General features: G+C 42.2%; 2 protein-coding genes across 4 annotated transcripts in view; one reads left to right on the top strand and one right to left on the bottom strand.

Annotated features, from left to right (window-relative positions):
- Positions 1-93: 93 nt before the first annotated feature.
- acsm3 (acyl-CoA synthetase medium chain family member 3) lies at positions 94-14,098 on the bottom strand. Of its 2 annotated transcripts, XM_055910815.1 has the most exons (14): positions 13,470-14,098; positions 12,944-13,150; positions 12,255-12,465; positions 9,226-9,433; positions 7,760-7,903; positions 6,324-6,480; positions 5,606-5,685; positions 5,393-5,516; positions 5,239-5,319; positions 4,979-5,080; positions 4,503-4,630; positions 1,204-1,303; positions 635-754; positions 94-546 (listed from the first exon to the last, which is right to left on the bottom strand). In XM_055910815.1, exons 2-14 carry the CDS (start codon positions 13,148-13,150, stop codon positions 460-462), a joined length of 1,749 nt encoding a protein of 582 aa, XP_055766790.1. In that variant the 5' UTR covers positions 13,470-14,098; the 3' UTR covers positions 94-459. The 2 variants fall into 2 exon arrangements, with proteins under 2 accessions (XP_055766790.1, XP_055766791.1); XM_055910816.1 differs by lacking the exons at positions 1,204-1,303; positions 4,503-4,630.
- Positions 14,099-14,181: 83 nt separating this feature from the next.
- Positions 14,182-19,440, top strand: part of ece2a (endothelin converting enzyme 2a) — a 271,554-nt gene continuing 266,295 nt past the window's right edge. Inside the window, exons 1-2 of one of the 2 annotated variants that reach the window (XM_055910818.1) lie at positions 14,182-14,313; positions 14,656-14,832. In XM_055910818.1, coding sequence (XP_055766793.1) covers positions 14,673-14,832 — 160 coding nt within the window. In that variant the 5' untranslated portion in view covers positions 14,182-14,313; positions 14,656-14,672. Of the gene's footprint in view, positions 14,314-14,632; positions 14,833-19,440 lie in introns of both variants that reach the window. The other variant, XM_055910817.1, reaches the window with a different exon arrangement.

Raw genomic sequence — 19,440 nt, 5'->3', positions numbered from 1 at the left:
TCAATATTATCACTTTGCTTTGTGCCTTAATTTGTCTAGTAAATCACGGCTGCTGTTCACGGAATAACACATGCACGTACACACACACAGTGCTGTAATATACTGAATCAAAAGTTTATTCTTCAAGTTTTTTCCATTCATACCAATGTGAAGTAGCTATTCATGCAATGATGGAGACAAATAGAAAAAGACGTGCCATTCATTTCACAGATGTTTTGATTCATTTTACATTTTAATTTGAGTAATTTACCAGTCGCTCTTATCCAGAGCAACTTACAGTTAGTGCATTCATCTTAAGATAGCTAGGTGAGACAACCACATATCACCGTCACAGTAAGTACATTTTTCCTCAATGAAGTAGTTATCAGCAAAGTCGGTGCTAGTAGGAAAAGACAGAAACCGACTGCCTTCTCGTCACTGTTCCAACAACAGCAGTACAACAGATGATCCTCAACCCATTCAGGATCTTCCCCATTCTTTGTTCCTTAGCTCCACTCTTCTGATTTTACCACTAACTGTCTTTGGTAGCTGTTCCACAAACTCTATCTGTGAAGATGAGAAAAGTCTAAATACCTTATTTTGCCTTCTAATAGATATTGATCAAGCTTTTTTTCAACAAAAGAATAACACTTACCTTGCGTGGATACTTGTACGGTGCAGTAACTTTCTTCACATGCGTCTGTAATTCTTTCTTAAGTTGATCTTGATCTTGAGATTTGTACTCTGCTGTTAGAACAACAAATGCCTTCACAACCTGGAAAGATGGATGACATATTAAACTGCATTGTTTTATGTAACTTTTATTTAACCTTTATTTAACTAGGCAAGTCAGTGAAGAACAAATTCTTATTTACAACGACGGCCAAACCTGGACGACGCTGGCCCAATTGTGCGCCGCCCTATGGGACTCCCAATCACCGCCAGTTGTGATACAGCCTGGAATCGAACCAGGGTCTGTAGTGATGCCTCTAGCACTGAGATACAGTGCCTTAGACCGCTGCGCCACTCGGGAGCCCAATTATAGTGCAGTCGCTACGAATGATTTTGGGATTGAAGCCATAATAGGTTCATTTATAGAGATATAACCAACAAGATAGTCCATAGTCTAACAATTTCTGAGCTCTGACATCATCTGACGGCTTTGATTCTGGATGAGGATGACCTATTACTTTAATGGATTTGATTGATCCATCCATACTGTACCTCTCCTCTGATAGGGTCAGGGCTGCTGACCACGGCTGACTCAGCCACAGCCTGGTGTTCAATCAAAGCGTTCTCCACCTCAAATGGACCAATACGGTACCTAAACAACCAATCCAGACTTTAGTCCTATTCAGACAGGATTAGTTTTACTATGAATACGGTACCTAAACAACCAACCCAGACTTTAGTGCTATTCAGACAGGATTAGTTTTACTATGAATACGGTACCTAAACAACCAACCCAGACTTTAGTGCTATTCAGACAGGATTAGTTTTACTATGAATACGGTACCTAAACAACCAACCCAGACTTTAGTCCTATTCAGACAGGATTAGTTTTACTATGAATACGGTACCTAAACAACCAACCCAGACTTTAGTGCTATTCAGACAGGATTAGTTTTACTATGAATACGGTACCTAAACAACCAACCCAGACTTTAGTCCTATTCAGACAGGATTAGTTTTACTATGAATTCGGTACCTAAACAACCAACCCAGACTTTAGTCCTATTCAGACAGGATTAGTTTTACTATGAATACGGTACCTAAACAACCAATCCAGACTTTAGTGCTATTCAGACAGGATTAGTTTTACTATGAATACGGTGCCTAAACAACCAACCCAGACTTTAGTCCTATTCAGACAGGATTAGTTTTACTATGAATTCGGTACCTAAACAACCAACCCAGACTTTAGTGCTATTCAGACAGGATTAGTTTTACTACGAATACGGTGCCTAAACAACCAACCCAGACTTTAGTGCTATTCAGACAGGATTAGTTTTACTATGAATACGGTGCCTAAACAACCAACCCAGACTTTAGTGCTATTCAGACAGGATTAGTTTTACTACGAATACGGTGCCTAAACAACCAACCCAGACTTTAGTCCTATTCAGACAGGATTAGTTTTACTATGAATTCGGTACCTAAACAACCAACCCAGACTTTAGTGCTATTCAGACAGGATTAGTTTTACTACGAATACGGTGCCTAAACAACCAACCCAGACTTTAGTGCTATTCAGACAGTATTCGTTTTACTACGAATACGGTACCTAAACAACCAACCCAGACTTTAGTGCTATTCAGACAGGATTAGTTTTACTATGAATTCGGTACCTAAACAACCAACCCAGACTTTAGTCCTATTCAGACAGGATTAGTTTTACTATGAATACGGTGCCTAAACAACCAACCCAGACTTTAGTGCTATTCAGACAGGATTAGTTTTACTACGAATACGGTGCCTAAACAACCAACCCAGACTTTAGTCCTATTCAGACAGGATTAGTTTTACTATGAATTCGGTACCTAAACAACCAACCCAGACTTTAGTGCTATTCAGACAGGATTAGTTTTACTACGAATACGGTGCCTAAACAACCAACCCAGACTTTAGTGCTATTCAGACAGTATTCGTTTTACTACGAATACGGTACCTAAACAACCAACCCAGACTTTAGTGCTATTCAGACAGGATTAGTTTTACTATGAATTCGGTACCTAAACAACCAACCCAGACTTTAGTGCTATTCAGACAGGATTAGTTTTACTAGGGGAGGTGGTGTAATGTAATTATTTGCATGAGCACAAAACACCACATTTGTAATTTTAGTCCCGTCCGAATCTGCCATGGCAGTAATTTGTACATGGCAGGAGAGTAACAATCCCAGCCAGAATAACCTACTGTTTTCTGGCGAAATCCAAGGTCCTCGGATAACGCTAGTCCTGTGCGAATCGACTTCCCTGTGTTTTGAGAGAAATGTCTGAGTTTGACAGAGGTTGCTCGCTCGCGGTTTGAGTAAGAAAACGATAACTGTGCTTCTACACCTGCATTCTAGCTGTTTGGGGTTTTAGGCTGGGTTTCTGTACAGCACTTCGAGATATTATCTGATGTACGAAGGGCTATATAAAATAAAATTGATTGATTGATTGATTGATTGATTCCATAAATAAGTGCTCCGCATAAGTTATATATAAATGGCCTACATGTATCAACTTTCACAGTGAATGCTTTGGTTTATATCTTTTGTGATTATGAATTGAATATTGTCAAATGCATCTGTAAAAAAATATTGGGCCTATTTGATGCAAAAGTTGCTGTTAATAGATCGCAAAGCAGCATAGAACTGACCTAAACATTTGGAAATGATAAGTTAACTTTCTCATTCATAGTCTTAAAACACATCTCAGGTGCAAGTGCCCTGTTTAGCTCCCATCTGAAGGCTGGGGGGCATTTAGGACGTACTACAGATTGCTGAAATATTCTAATGATTATGATGACACTTCCTCAATTCAAATATTATGGCGACACTACACCAAAGCTGGTTTAGAAACTTGGGAACCAAGCTGGAGTTATCAGTGTGCCTGTATCACCTGGACATGTTGAAATATCTCCACACCTAGAATAAAAACCTACAGGCTTCCGTCATAACTGTCAATTTATTGAAAAAAAGTCATAATTACAGGGGCCAGTTTGGAAAAAACTAATCCTGTCCGAATTGTCCTTTGGAATAACGGACATTCTGGAGTAATAATTACATAACCAACGTTCTCTAGTAATACTAGTCCCGGGCGAATAGGGTGATAGTCAATTAAACATTTTTGTTCAGTTTTCCAGACTCAGATTGAGCTTATTCATGGACTGAGAAGAACTTTAAATTGTTTAAATTTGTGCCCCATAGATATAGGTATAGATATAGGTTGAGTTCCTACCCGACTACATTGCTGAGACATGGCAGATCTTACAACGCCTGGATAGGTATTTAACATGTCAGCTAACGCTGCATTCGTAATGAACAGGAAAGTGGGAATTTACACATAAAACTGGGAGAAATGTTGAACGGCCCTCCAACTGGTAATTACTAGTGGGAAACTATCATCCTGAGCTCCCACATAGTGACCTCTGACCTCATCTCCTAAGGAAACGACCTCGATAACAGCATTTTCGGCAGTTAAATGCAACAACAAAACATTATTTATAAAAACAATGTATTAATATAGTTTTTGAAAACTATAATTTGTTTACAAGCATGATAACTGTATTTTTAGTTTAGTGTTTACTCAGCTATTTGGCCATTAGCCAATCGGGGTTTCTCAACAAGTTCAAAGCACGTGAATGCATCCAACTGGTATTTACAACTTCACAACTGGTAAATTCCCACCTCCCACTTGGTTACGAACACAGCATAATGACATAGCAATCTAATTCCCAACTGCACAGTCGATGATGTGGCACGCAACCATTGGTTGATGCAATGCAAGGCCTGGGCAGGAAGTCGACCGTAGTGTTACCCAGCTGACAGGATGACGTCATCAGCTCGACCCACGAACCACAAGTAGTCGTCCTCGTCCATGACACCCCTGTCTCCAGTCAGGTAGAAGTCCCCAACATAGCACTCTGCTGTTCGAACAGGGTCACCCTGCATAGACGTGTATACAAATAGTACAATATTAAGATGCAAGGAAACAAACCAAGTCTCAACGTATTTCAGAAGGTTCAAATCAATATCAAATTCAAGGACTAGTCAGTCAGTCAATCAATCAATCCAGGCTGTATCACAACCAGCTGTGATTGGGAGTCCCATAGGGCGGAGCACAATTGGCCCCGCGTCTTCCGGTGTAGGCCGTCATTGTAAATAAGAATTTGTTCTTAACTGACATGCTTAGTTAAATAAAATAACAATCAATGATGTGGATATTTCATCAATTGCTATTGGAAGAAAACAGACAGGGAGACCAAGTGGCTGCAGTGAAGTGGGCGTACATACTGTGTATTCAGTAAAGAGGGAAAAGGGCTTGTGTGGTTTCACTCTGATACCAAGGTTCCCCTCCACTCCTCTGGGCAAGACATTACCGGCTTCATCTACGACCTGAGATAGGAACACAAATGCTGCCAATGTCCGCAGTTTGTATCAAAACGTGGAAACTTTATTGATTACACATTGGTTAATGCTGATGGTTTAGCACACATTACACGAATGAATGACTTGGATAATCTTCCACACTGTTGTCTGTCGACTGCATATACCTGCACATCATACTCTGGTGAAGCCTTCCCAAAAGCCCCGGCTTTGATCTTCATGCCCTTAAAAGTACCAGCTATCAGTACCTGGAAGTGAAATGACAGAGAAGCTAAGACACCATTCTCTGGGCAACCTTTTATCACCTCTAACTTAACTCACAGTTTCAGTTTGTCCATATCCTTCGTAGATGTCCAGTCCAGTGGCATTCCTCCACTTCCCCATCACCTCTGGGTTGATGGGTTCACCAGCACACAAACAATGCTGCAAGTTGCTGAAATTATAACTGACAAAAAAGAGATGTCTCAGATGTGAATAACGATTTGGTTGTAAACTAAAAAGGAGCCCTTATTTAATCAGTGTGTGAACAAATACCTGGACATGTCCTCTTGTACTAGCATTCGATAAGCAGTCGGAGCCGTGCAGAATGTGGATATGGGGTAGCTGGACAGAGTCTTCAAAGAAAAACACATGAAATATCAGTATCTGTAATGACATGAAATAACATTTCCCCACTACATTCAGTATTAACCTAGCCATGACACACCTGCAGTGGAAGACACAGAGAGGTTCTATGGAGTGAGAATGGACATGCAGGGCCCTCTAGTGGTCAAATGCAGTGCCTGCAGATCTGAAGCGATCCACTTCCCTCAGATGTGCTGACATCAAAGATGTAAGGGAATAGGTGTTGTTTTCAGACCATATGGTGTATGAACACACCACACACACCACACACACACACACACACACACACACCTCTAGTACAGTGTGACTGTCGAAGCGGGGCATATGGTGGATGAACACACCACACACACACACCACACACACACACACACACCTCTAGTACAGTGTGACTGTCGAAGCGGGGCATATGGTGGATGAACACACCACACACACACACACACACACACACACCTCTAGTACAGTGTGACTGTCGAAGCGGGGCATATGGTGGATGAACACACCACACATACCACACACACACACACACACACACACACACACACCTCTAGTACAGTGTGACTGTCGAAGTGGGGCATATGGTGGATGAACACACCACACACACCACACACACGCACACACACACACACACCTCTAGTACAGTGTGACTGTCGAAGCGGGGCATATGGTGGATGAAGACACAGGCTCCCTGGATCCAGGGGGCATAGACACTACTCCAGGCAGACTTGGCCCAGCCTGTATCAGATGTGTTCCACAAGACATCCCTCTCCGTCAGGTCCAACCAGTACCTCCACACAGACAGGAGAGAGGGAGGGAGAGAGGGAAGGAGAGGGAGAGAGGGAGGGAAGGAGAGAGGGAGAGAGGGAGGGAGGGAGAGAGGGAAGGAGAGGGAGAGAGGGAGGAAGGAGAGAGGGAGAGAGGGAGGGAGAGAGGGAGGGAATAGAGGGAGGAAGGAGAGAGGGAGAGAGGGAGGGAGGGGGAGAGGGAAGGAGAGGGAGAGAGGGAGAGAGGGAGGGAGGGAGAGAGGGAGGGAGGGAGAGAGGGAGAGAGGGAGGGAGGGAGGGAAGGAGAGGGAGAGAGGGAGGGAAGGAGAGAGGGAGAGAGGGAGGGAGAGAGGGAGGGAGGGAGAGAGGGAAGGAGAGAGGGAGGGAGGGTTAGAGGGAGGGAGAGAGGGAAGGAGAGAGGGAGAGAGGGAGGGAAGGAGAGAGGGAAGGAGAGAGGGAGGGAGAGAGGGAAGGAGAGAGGGAGGGAGTAGGACGGAGATAAACCCCAATTAGGTTTCAGTTCAATGGGTATTATGTCATGGTTCATGTATTATGTCATGGTTCATGTATTATGTCATGGTTTATGTTCTGTGTGGACCCCAGGAAGAGTAGCTGCTGCTTTCACAACAGCAATTAGAGTCAGTGCAATCTAAGTTCAACCCATGTTATGGTTGTGGCGTGGTTATGTTATGGTTGTGGCGTGGTTATGTTATGGTTGTGATTATGCTATGGTTGTGATTATGTTATGGTTGTGGCGTGGTTATGTTATGGTTGTGATTATGCTATAGTTGTGGTGTGGTTGTGATTATGATATGGTTGTGGCGTGGTTATGGTTGTGATTTTGTTATGGTTGTGGTGTGGTTGTGATTATGATATGGTTGTGGCGTGGTTATGGTTGTGATTTTGTTATGGTTGTGGTGTGGTTGTGATTATGATATGGTTGTGGCGTGGTTATGGTTGTGATTTTGTTATGGTTGTGATTATGATATGGTTGTGGCGTGGTTATGGTTGTGATTTTGTTATGGTTGTGATTTTGTTATGGTTGTGGTATGGTTATGGTTGTGATTTTGTTATGGTGTGGTTGTGATTATGTTACGGTTGTGGCATGGTTAGGGTTGTGATTATCTTATGGTTGTGATTATGTTATGGTTGTGGCGGGGTTGTGATTATGTTATGGTTGTGGCATGCTATGGTTGTGATTATGTTATGGTTGTGTTTGTGGTTAAGGTTATGTTGAATTAATCTCTCGTGGACAAACTACGTAAACATCTGTGTTAACTGAGATTAATGTTGGAGGACCTACCTTCCGTTGACAGTGAGGCCTATCCCATAGCTGCTGTGGCTGTGTTGGGTCATCTTAGGTGACCCTGTGGTCCCACTGGTGAAGAAGATGGTCATAGGGTCATCACTGCGAGTCTTCACACACTCATGGTCGCTGGACACATTCCTATGGAGAGAGTTTGGTCAGTACAGAGACGCTGAAAGTAACAAGCAAGATGTAGATAGACCAAACCAATAGATCAGACACAGTGAACTGGAGTCATTATGATCCCATCCAGACCAAACCAATAGATCAGACACAGTGAACTGGAGTCAATATGATCCCATCCAGACCAAACCAATAGATCAGACACAGTGAACTGGAGTCATTATGATCCCATCCAGACCAAACCAATAGATCAGACACAGTGAACTGGAGTCATTATGATCCCATCCAGACCAAAACAATAGATCAGACACAGTGAACTGGAGTCATTATGATCCCATCCAGACCAAACCAATAGATCAGATACAGTGAACTGGAGTCATTATGATCCCATCCAGACCAAACCAATAGATCAGACACAGTGAACTGGAGTCATTATGATCCCATCCAGACCAAATCAATAGATCAGACACAGTGAACTGGAGTCATTATGATCCCATCCAGACCAAACCAATAGATCAGATACAGTGAACTGGAGTCATTATGATCCCATCCAGACCAAAACAATAGATCAGACACAGTGAACTGGAGTGATTATGATCCCATCCAGACCAATCCAATAGATCAGACACAGTGAACTGGAGCCATTATGATCCCATCCAGACCAAATCAATAGATCAGACACAGTGAACTGGAGTGATTATGATCCCATCCAGACCAAATCAATAGATCAGACACAGTGAACTGGAGTGATTATGATCCCATCCAGACCAAACCAATAGATCAGACACAGTGAACTGGAGCCATTATGATCCCATCCAGACCAAATCAATAGATCAGACACAGTGAACTGGAGTGATTATGATCCCATCCAGACCAAATCAATAGATCAGACACAGTGAACTGGAGTGATTATGATCCCATCCAGACCAATCCAATAGATCAGACACAGTGAACTGGAGCCATTATGATCCCATCCAGACCAAATCAATGGATCAGACACAGTGAACTGGAGTCATTATGATCCATTCCAGACCAAATCAATAGATCAGACACAGTGAACTGGAGTGATTATGATCCCATCCAGACCAATCCAATAGATCAGACACAGTGAACTGGAGCCATTATGATCCCATCCAGACCAAATCAATGGATCAGACACAGTGAACTGGAGTCATTATGATCCATTCCAAATCAAATCGGTCACATACACATATTTAGCAGATGTTATTGCGGGTGTAGCAAAAAACGTAGTAAAATAATGGAATTAAGAAATATATAAATATATAATCCTTTCTATGATAAGTGTCTATGGAATTTTGGCTGACCTAAGTTACCTTTACCTCACCAGATCTCCAAAGTTCTTCCAGCCCTCTCTCTTGGTGGGGGACACCAGTATTTTGTGCTGCAGGCTGGAGCACTGAGAGACCACGGCATCGAGCAGGGGGGCCAGGGACTCGTCTGTGATGACACAGCGGGCCCCGGAGGTCTGTAGCCGGTGGAGGATGTCCCTGGCTGTCAGCTGAGAGGTGCCTGGCAGCAGCACTGTTCCTGTGGGGGACATGGGACTTTACCAGGGACAGGAGATTTTCCTGAAGGGAAACCTTGGGGCCCTAGTCATAGCTAATGACAAGGCACTGGAATAAATAAGGTTGTACATTTTTCTGTTCAGGTCAGGAGGTCAGATAGTACACCCGTCCCTAGGCATCGCATTTATACTGAAAATGTTTATTAATTTAGCAGCTTGTCTCCCAAACTATTTCAATTGCATTGCCCCAAACATATTTACTGAACTAAACATATGCTATCTGATAGCATTATGTCTGGACTAGTGGTATTCAAAGTCAGGGTCGCCGGGGGAATTTCAGTGGGGTCGCCAAATAAAAAATAGTTTTATTTTGGGGGGAACCAAAAATGAAGAGTACAGATTATTTTATGGGAACAATATACAAACGTTATTGAAAAAGATAAATTGTACTAAGGAAATAAATGTATATATTGGTTCTCTTGTATTCCCAAAGGCAATGCCGTCGGGAGTACGCCAAATATATATCTTTAAAAATAATTTTTAAATGTATTTTTTAAATAAAAATAATTTTCTTCACATTTTCAAACAGTACTTTCATATTTTCCAATGGGGCTATACTTTTGGGTGAAGTTTTTTTCTCGCCTGAGTAGCCTCATTTCACTGCCAAAAATCAAATTAAACGATCTAGTGTTCAGCTAAATAACAACACAATGTAAAATACAGGTAGCCTAGTCAAATAATTAACATCCAATCACATTAACCGTTACTCTCTCGCAGGAAACCTTCACTCTTGCGCAGACATTTAGAAACAAAACATGACAATTTGAAAAATAAGCAATGGGAACAGACGACTTTTGAGTAGTAAGACATGTATAAAAGCAACAGATACCATTAATAAGAAGGGGCTAGAAGTGTCTTATATGGTGAGCTACGGAGTGGCTAGGACAGGCTGTTTCACGATGCATCAATGACACGGCAGGAGATGTTTTGAAACAATTACTGCTTCGCATACAAGCCAGTGAATTATATGCGTTACAGCTGGATGAGTCAACAGACGTGGCGGGCCTGGCACAGCTCCTGGTATATGTCCGTTACTTTTATGGGGGATCAATTAAGGAAGACATCCTATTCTGGAAACCAGGACAACATGAGATTATATTTATAAAGTACTGGACAGCTTTGTGACATCAAATGGACTTTGGTGGTCAAGATGTGTTGGTATCTGTACTGAAAGCTGTGACAGGGAGACATAGTGGAGTGGTAACGCGCGTGCAAGCATTTTCTCCCGACGCCACGTACACTGCAGCATCCACCGAGAGGCTCTTCCTGCCAAGGGAATGCCTGACAGCTTGAAAGACAGTTTGAACACTACAGTGAAAATGGTTAACTTTGTTAAAGCAAGGCCCCTGAACTCTCGTGTATTTTCTGCATTATGCAATGATATGGGCAGCGACCATGTGACACTTTTACAACATACAGAAGTGCGCTGGTTATCAAGGGGCAAAGTATGGACATGTTTAAAAAAAATTGAGACGAGCTTACAGTTTTCTTACTGACCATGATTTTCACTTGTCTGACCGCTTGCATGATGACGAGTTTCTCACACGACTGGCCTATCTGGGTGATGTTTTTTCTCACCTGAATGATCTGAATCTAGGATTACAGGGACTCTATGCAACTATATTCAATGTGCGGGATTAAATTGAGGCTGTGATTAAGAAGTTGGAGCTCTTTTCTGTCTGCATTAACAAGAACAACACACAGGTCTTTCCATCATTGTATCATTTTTTATGTGCAAATGAACTCAAGCTTTACGGACAATGTCAAACATGATATAGTGAAGCGCCTGAGTGAGCTGAGTGCACAATTATGCGCAGGTACTTTCCTGAAACGGATGACATGAACAACTGGATTCGTTATCCTTTCATGCCCTGCCTCAGTCCACTTACCGATATCTGAACAAGAGAGACTCATCAGAATTGCAACAAGCGGTTTTGTGAAAATTTTATTTAATCAGAAGCCACTGCCAGATTTCTGGATCGGGCTGCGCTCAGAGTTTCTTGCCTTGGCAAATCGCGCTGTTAAGAAACTGATGCCCTTTGCAACCATGTATCTATGTGAGAGTGGATTCTCGGCAGTCACTAGCATGAAAACTAAATACAGGCACAGACTGTGTGTGGAAAATGATTTAAGACTGAGACTCTCTCCAATACAACCCAACATTGCAGAGTTATGTGCATCCTTTCAAGCACACTCTTCTCATTAACCTGTGGTGAGTCATTCACTATTTTTGATGAACAAAATAAGGTTTTATATGTAAGATGGCTAAATAAAGAGCAAAATTATTGATTATCATATAATTTTTTGTGCACAGGTCCTATAAGAGCTCTTTGTCACTTCCCACGAGCCGGATTGTGACAAAAACTCACACTCATTCTTATGTTTAATAAATGTATCGTATAGTGTGTGTGTGGCAGGCTTACAATGATGGCAAGAAACAACATTTGAGAGTGCGCTGACCCTGATGCTAGAGGGGGTACGCAGCTGGAGGTTGACTGTTTGAAGGGGTACGGGACTATAAAAAGTTTGGGAACCACTGCTTTAGAGAGAAGAACAATTAATGAATTGAAGTTTGTTTGTTTGTTTATGTGAAAATCAACATTTCTCGATTTTAAGGTTGTGCCGCCAGATTTTCTAGTGACAAAAATTGAGTCCCCAGAAATTCTGGCAAAAAGAATGTGGTCCCCGCTGAAAAATGTTCAATATCACTGGTCTAGACAATGCAATTCTGATTGAATCTATTATGAAGTCTTGGATTTCTTGATTATATCTTTTCTAGCTCACCGGTTCTGAGACAGGCCACATTGACGAGCCACCACTCTGGAACCCTAGGTAGTACCAGAAACACCCTGTCCTGCTGGTTGAGACCACAGGCACCTGACAGAACATTGGCCAGTCTTCTGGAATGGAAGCCCAGCTCCTCAAAACTCCACCTCACCTCCTGCTTTCTGTCATTCACCCACCAGAAGGCCGGGTTAGATGCTTTCTCTCCTTTCTGAAATAAACAATGGTGATTTCACATTTACATTTGAGTTCATCTGAAACCATAAAGTTTAATGTAGAACATATCCCTCTGCCAATATGAATGATGTCAACTATCCTGCTACTTAAAGGCGGTCATCATGATGTTGTCATAACACTGACATAACACGTCATTACGAGTTATAACAACTATGTCACAGTCAGAGGGTTCAAGTCAAGTGTTACCATTTTTTCATTCCCCCGTGACAATATATGCAACGGACAGTGCTTGACTTGGGGAGGGGCTCCCCGGAGCTGAGTACCGGCACCTCAAATGTTCTACTGCTTGAGCTCCTGTTCCTCTTATAGAATAGTTGCTCAATGTATTGTGGAGCTCCTGCACCTAAAAATATAAACAGTACTGGCACCCAAAACGAGTACCGAAACCTATTGCATCCAAGTCAAGCAATGGAAATGGAAGTTGAAGTTTAGATAAACAAGGTATACTTTACCTTTTCTTTCTCTGCCCACACATCAAGCACATCTTCTGCAAAGTTGAAGTACTCTGGTATCTGGGGTCTGTATTGTTGTTTGATACTCTCATAGCCAGTAAAGTTTTGAGGACGAGATACCCTATGTCCACGGATCTGACATTTAAAGTTACTTGGGAATATACTGAGCGCCTTCAGTTGAAGGGACACTTTCCCAATGGCCCTCATCTGCAAATGAAGAAAAAAACACTACTTAAGTATTGACTTAATACAATACTTGTAGATGCAGCAGGAACAATACAGTTCAGAGCAAGAACAATCTCCTTCTCTCATTTTATGCATTATGCAAATGACTTTTAAGACATTCTTACGAGTTATATTAAAGCCATTCAGTAGAGACAAATTGTGAAACTAGTATTTTTATGCCAACAGTTGACAAGCAGAGAAGAACACAGTGCAGAACTTATAAAGTTGATACATTAAGGTATCATAAAGTATCATGCTTAGAAAGTATCATGCCTAAATTTAAACCCCTCTCAAAACCTACCTCTCAAATCTCCAAGATGACCTCAACCCGTTGTGTTGTTTGCGGTTTATGTTTCTCTGTCTGCGGGCTGAAAATAAGGAATGGCGCCCAAGGAATTTCTCCAGAAAGGATCGAGTGAAAAGGAAGGAATACGACGGCTCAACTCCGACACTGGGAGAGATCAGTCCATTCCATGACCTGAATGGATGAACTATTAAAATCTGCAAGACCAGGAAGTAGGCGTGCACATGTAACAGTTAAAACGTGTTTACTTATTTACAGAACAATTGAAAGGAAACCACTAATAGGTTTCAGACCAAAATGAGAGTAATATGACACCACAAACACATTGCTTATTAATAGTCTTTATGGTTATTATAGCGCCTACTAAATACGTGTTTTTCTGTCCAAAATATTAGTCTACCATGCAGATTAGATGGCCCCCAATGGAGTTCGTTTTGCATTGTCCGGTGTCATTGGTCCTTAAATTAAATCATCACTCACAAACTGGCCCAATCTGTCACAATGTAGCCTAACAATTTCTTCGTCGTTTTACACAAATGAAAACTGCACAGTTAATGTCATGTAATTGCAAACGGAGCGGAAATGAATGAAAGTGAAAACATTGTGTATTTGCAGATACAGTTGATCCTGCTACACTGTAAGTGTCGGTTCCTCAAATGTGATTAGATGGGATATCATTTCCCCAGGATGCTTTGCGCGGAGTGTATGACTGACGGTTTCCTGCGAGCAACACGTGGAGTATGGATAATGCTCCAATGAACAGCTAGCCTATATTTTCTTTTCGTTTCAATTCAAATTATTTTCATGAAAACTGCATGAAGTGAGGACATAACTGACTGACGTAAGCGAACAAGAGTTTACAATGTCACATGGGCATTCAGCGTAAAATGTAGCTAGATAGATAGATGGCTACATAGCGATTATCATAGACAGTACTGTATGTAAACACGTTGTGGTATTGTCGTTGGTTTAGACTAGCACAGCCACAACCTGTGGCAGTCATCATAACATAACACTGTCAACAGTCTAGTTAATTACATTGATCTATAATCAACTCAGCAATGCCACTCACAACATAAGGGTGACTGACAAAATAATTTATGTTCCATTTTATACAGAAAAGCATCAATTATGTTTTAATTTCTATACATTGTGTATAGCTATCATTTCATTCCTTGTACAGTGAGGGACAGCGTGGGGATGGAGTATCTACCCGACCGTAACTCCAGGTATAAAGACGTGGACTACTGGGATGAGCGGTACAAGACAGAGAAGTCTTTTGAATGGTTCGGGGACTTCTCCAAGTTCCAGCATCTACTTCAGCGTCATGTCATGAAGGACGACGCCATCCTTGTGCTTGGTATGTGTTCTGACTTGCCTACTTGCCTTTATTTCTGAAGAATTATTGGACCTTGTGAAAATGACATTTGTGAAGACCATATTGCATCAATGGAATGTTTGTCTCATCATTTAGTAATTTCGTTAGGAAGAGGGGAACAGGGCTCTATAACGCGACAGACCACAAGATGGCGCTGCAAGACAACGTTTGAACATATCCACGTTCAGTATCGTCATAATATTATAATCCCATCCCTTGCAAATTCTTCAGCCCTTGATTACATCATTCTACAGAAGTGGTTGAATGAAATTTTAGAGATGCATGACAGGGTTTTGTACCTATTCAGTGCTTAATATACATTAGTTTGAGCTACAAACATTTGCTGTTCAGCACACATCTGGATTACTTCACATGTGCATTCAGATTGCAAAATGATAGCCATGGTAGCCTACGCTGCCCGTTATTTGATTGTAAGTCTTAAACAGCATGGCTAGAGTATATATTACTGTTGGTAGCTGTCCTTCAAACCCAACCCAAGCAGTTGTTTTGCCACTACATTGCAAATATTGTATTCGTCCCAGTAGTTAAAGCGGTTCCTTGTGGAATATTATAGAATGTAACAGTTAGTTGATGTTGACAAAGGTGTTAAACATGGTTGCATTATTTTTGATGGAATATCCCTCAAAAGACGGTTTGATAGAGCCCTGAAAAAATATTATTATCCCAGTGCAGAGGAGCCAACCTTCCTGATATATTTTTGTCACTGGTTTGAAGTGTTGTACTGTAGTTGCGGTGACCATGTGGAGGCCTAGGGGGGGCGCTAGTGGTCTGTTGTCAGTCACTGTAGGGTCCTTGTTTATGTATGCGCAGCAGAGCAGCACTCTTGGTTGGTTGGTTGGTTGGGTGTGTGTGTGTGTGTGTGTGTGTGTGTGTGTGTGTGTGTGTGTGTGTGTGTGTGTGTGTGTGTGTGTGTGGAGGGTTCAATGCTGAGAAATTGTGTCAGCGAACGACAGGGGCTTCCTGGACTATGATGGGCATAAGACCAGTGTTGTCAGGAGCTATGCACTAGGCTCGCACTCCTCCACGGAAATCTCCTGTCATTCTCTCCTGTCATTTTTCTCATCTTTCACTTGACCCTGGGATCAAACAGGCTCATGTGATTTCATATTAAATAGTCTGTTTATTCAGTGGTATGAATGTAACACATTTTATTTTGATTTCATATTAAATAGTCTGTTTATTCAGTGGTATGAATGTAACACATTTTATTTTGATTTCATATTAAATAGTCTGTTTATTCAGTGGTATGAATGTAACACATTTTATTTTGATTTCATATTAAATAGTCTGTTTATTCAGTGGTATGAATGTAACACATTTTATTTTGCAGCTGGTGAAGACTATATTGCAGATGGAAAAGTATAGCGAGTGAAATGGTCGCCAGTTTACAAAAAAATTGAAAATGAAATATGCATAAATATTGATTCATGTTGGTCAGCTAATATCAACTTAATTATTTCTCTTTGTATATTTTTTGTGGACCGAGATTTGCTTTTGTGCACAGAAACACACTGTAGTAAAATCCCCAAATGAAACAGGGTGCCAACCTGCGTCCAAAAGTAACAACTTTGGTAGAAGGGGTGAATGTATCTCGTATTGTCTCATCAATGTATGGCAAAACCTCTGTCACCTCCACCAACCTGCGTCATAGTATGCTGCTGCTGCTGCAAGACAGACCACTCTTTCTGCATGTTGATTTGAGCCTCAGAAAAAGCATTCCATCGCCTAGGGCTGGATGCATTCCACACTGAAGAGTTTCTTGCACACACACACACACACACACGCAATCACCGTATCACACGTTTCTGTCACTGGCACTTGTACTTTCTCTTCACACATAGACGCTCACATACACACACATCTACAGCTCAGCTATATATAGGTTATATATCCACACACACACACACAACCCCTGCTTCACCCGTCGTTTCAACAGTGGTGTTTCTGGTTGGTGTTTAGGTGAGGCCATTGGCTCATATAAACTGTCACAGAGAATCTCCCTCAATGTGGTGTGTAACACAGTGGTCTAACTCTAAAGCATGGAGAGAAGTGGAGGAAAGGGGGGGGCTGATTGTGTATCAGGATGGAGGGGGCAGAAAAGAGAAGTGGAGTGAGGAAGGGATGAAGGGGAGGGAGGGAAGGAAGAGAGGGAGGGAGGGGGGAAGCAAGGGGGTAGGGAAGGGAGAAGGGAGGGAGGGAAAGCAAGATATAGGGATGGAGGAAGGTAGAAAGAGATGGGAGAGCAAGGGAGATATATAGAGAAATTAAAAGAGATGGAGGGAGAGTGAGTGAAAGAGAGATGGAGGGAGAGTGAGTGAAAGAGAGATGGAGGGAGAGTGAGTGAAAGAGAGATGGAGGGAGAGTGAGTGAAAGAGAGATGGAGGGAGAGTGAGTGAAAGAGAGATGGAGGGAGAGTGAGTGAAAGAGAGATGGAGGGAGAGTGAGTGAAAGAGAGATGGAGGGAGAGTGAGTGAAAGAGAGATGGAGGGAGAGTGAGTGAAAGAGAGATGGAGGGAGAGTGAGTGAAAGAGAGATGGAGGGAGAGTGAGTGAAAGAGAGATGGAGGGAGAGTGAGTGAAAGAGAGAGGGAGGGAGAGTGAGTGAAAGAGAGATGGAGGGAGAGTGAGTGAAAGAGAGATGGAGGGAGAGTGAGTGAAAGAGAGATGGAGGGAGAGTGAGTGAAAGAGAGATGGAGGGAGAGTGAGTGAAAGAGAGATGGAGGGAGAGTGAGTGAAAGAGAGATGGAGGGAGAGTGAGTGAAAGAGAGATGGAGGGAGAGTGAGTGAAAGAGAGATGGAGGGAGAGTGAGTGAAAGAGAGATGGAGGGAGAGTGAGTGAAAGAGAGATGGAGGGAGAGTGAGTGAAAGAGAGATGGAGGGAGAGTGAGTGAAAGAGAGATGGAGGGAGAGTGAGTGAAAGAGAGATGGAGGGAGAGTGAGTGAAAGAGAGATGGAGGGAGAGTGAGTGAAAGAGAGATGGAGGGAGAGTGAGTGAAAGAGAGATGGAGGGAGAGTGAGTGAAAGAGAGATGGAGGGAGAGTGAGTGAAAGAGAGATGGAGGGAGAGTGAGTGAAAGAGAGATGGAGGGAGAGTGAGTGAAAGAGAGATGGAGGGAGAGTGAGTGAAAGAGAGATGGAGGGAGAGTGAGTGAAAGAGAGATGGAGGGAGAGTGAGTGAAAGAGAGATGGAGGGAGAGTACATTCTGCATGCTGATCACATTTTGATCCCTCCTCTGTCTTTCTTTCTCTGAGGCAATCGCTCCGTCTTACTGTTGCCTCTCTCTGTGTCAAACGGCCTCATCTGCCCTTCTAGGGATGTGCACGGTTCATGTGCACGGTTCATTGCTAAATTGAATATCCAAACGGACATTAGTATTCGATTAAGTGAGTTTTCTTTTTTTTTTTTTATATGAAATTGTAGGCCTATTTTAATGATGAAAAAGCTTTTTATAAATGAAATGTAAATGTTCTTTGTGAAATTGTTGTCTACAAGGACAGACAATGACATTTGAAAAAAAAACGTTTTTATGACGGTTCGTGGAGCTACTGCTGCACATGTATTGCTCCAATCTGCCCCGACATCTGGATGCCATTCCCCCACTTTAAATAGCAAGTACAGGTGTGAGCCTGAAAGAGTGATGATTGATCTGATGAAACAGATCAATGCAAAGCAATCACCAGAAAACCTTTTTGTATCATAATCAGTGTCAGAATCTCTTTAATCAAAACTAGCAGGAAAAAAGCAGTCTGTCCTCTGTTTTCCTGTGCCGTGAGCATTGCTGTCAATTTGATTGTTTAAGAGGCTCGCCATTTTTTATTTTTGTAATTTTATTCTCTCCGGATATCTGAAAAATATCACAATATTGTTAGAATAGTAAAATCATCGTAATACCCATCCCTAGCCCTTTCTTCCTTGCTCTCTGGGACACGCCTGGAGCCCAAACGGATGACGGATGTTGCACAGCTGAGAGTGGAGGGTGGAGACGAATGGATTCAGTTCAGGCAGTCATCCTGAAAAGCCCTTCCCAGCTAGTATATGTTGGCTAGTTGGCAGCAGCATGGCGCTAGTTAAAACTGGTCAAATAAATGGATGTTTCTGTTGATGGGCGAGGGAGAAATAACTTGTAGTATTGCTCACCATCGGAATTTATTCCATTCCACGTGATTTTATGTAGAGTAGAATAGCAGCCTACACGAAAAATATCTTGTAATATTTGGTAGTAACCACCTGGATGTCACTGTGATACAGTCTACACCAGCAGGCACCAGTCTGAGTAAAGAGTAAAGATCACTTTTGCAGTCAAAAGCAAGCTGAGATCTACCGCTCAGACAAAAAAATATGATTAAAAAAATTAACCTAATAAAAATGAATTTTTGCAGTCGGCCTAATACATTATCACAGCATATTGGCTATATGCCTGACCTGACAATATTATTTTTCTCAAACCATATTATATTTCAAAACTCAAGCATTGATAACAAAACAGATCAGTTGGTGTAGCACTTGCGAGGCACAGCTGAGAGTAGCTAGACAGTGTAGCCTATATCAGGCCAGTAAGGAGAGGTAGCTA

The sequence above is a fragment of the Salvelinus fontinalis genome, unplaced genomic scaffold (genome assembly GCF_029448725.1).
Source record: "Salvelinus fontinalis isolate EN_2023a unplaced genomic scaffold, ASM2944872v1 scaffold_0032, whole genome shotgun sequence".
Classification (NCBI taxonomy): Eukaryota; Metazoa; Chordata; class Actinopteri; order Salmoniformes; family Salmonidae; genus Salvelinus; species Salvelinus fontinalis.
The sequence above is the reverse complement of the archived record's forward strand: the minus strand, read 5'-3'. Positions and strand labels throughout refer to the sequence as shown.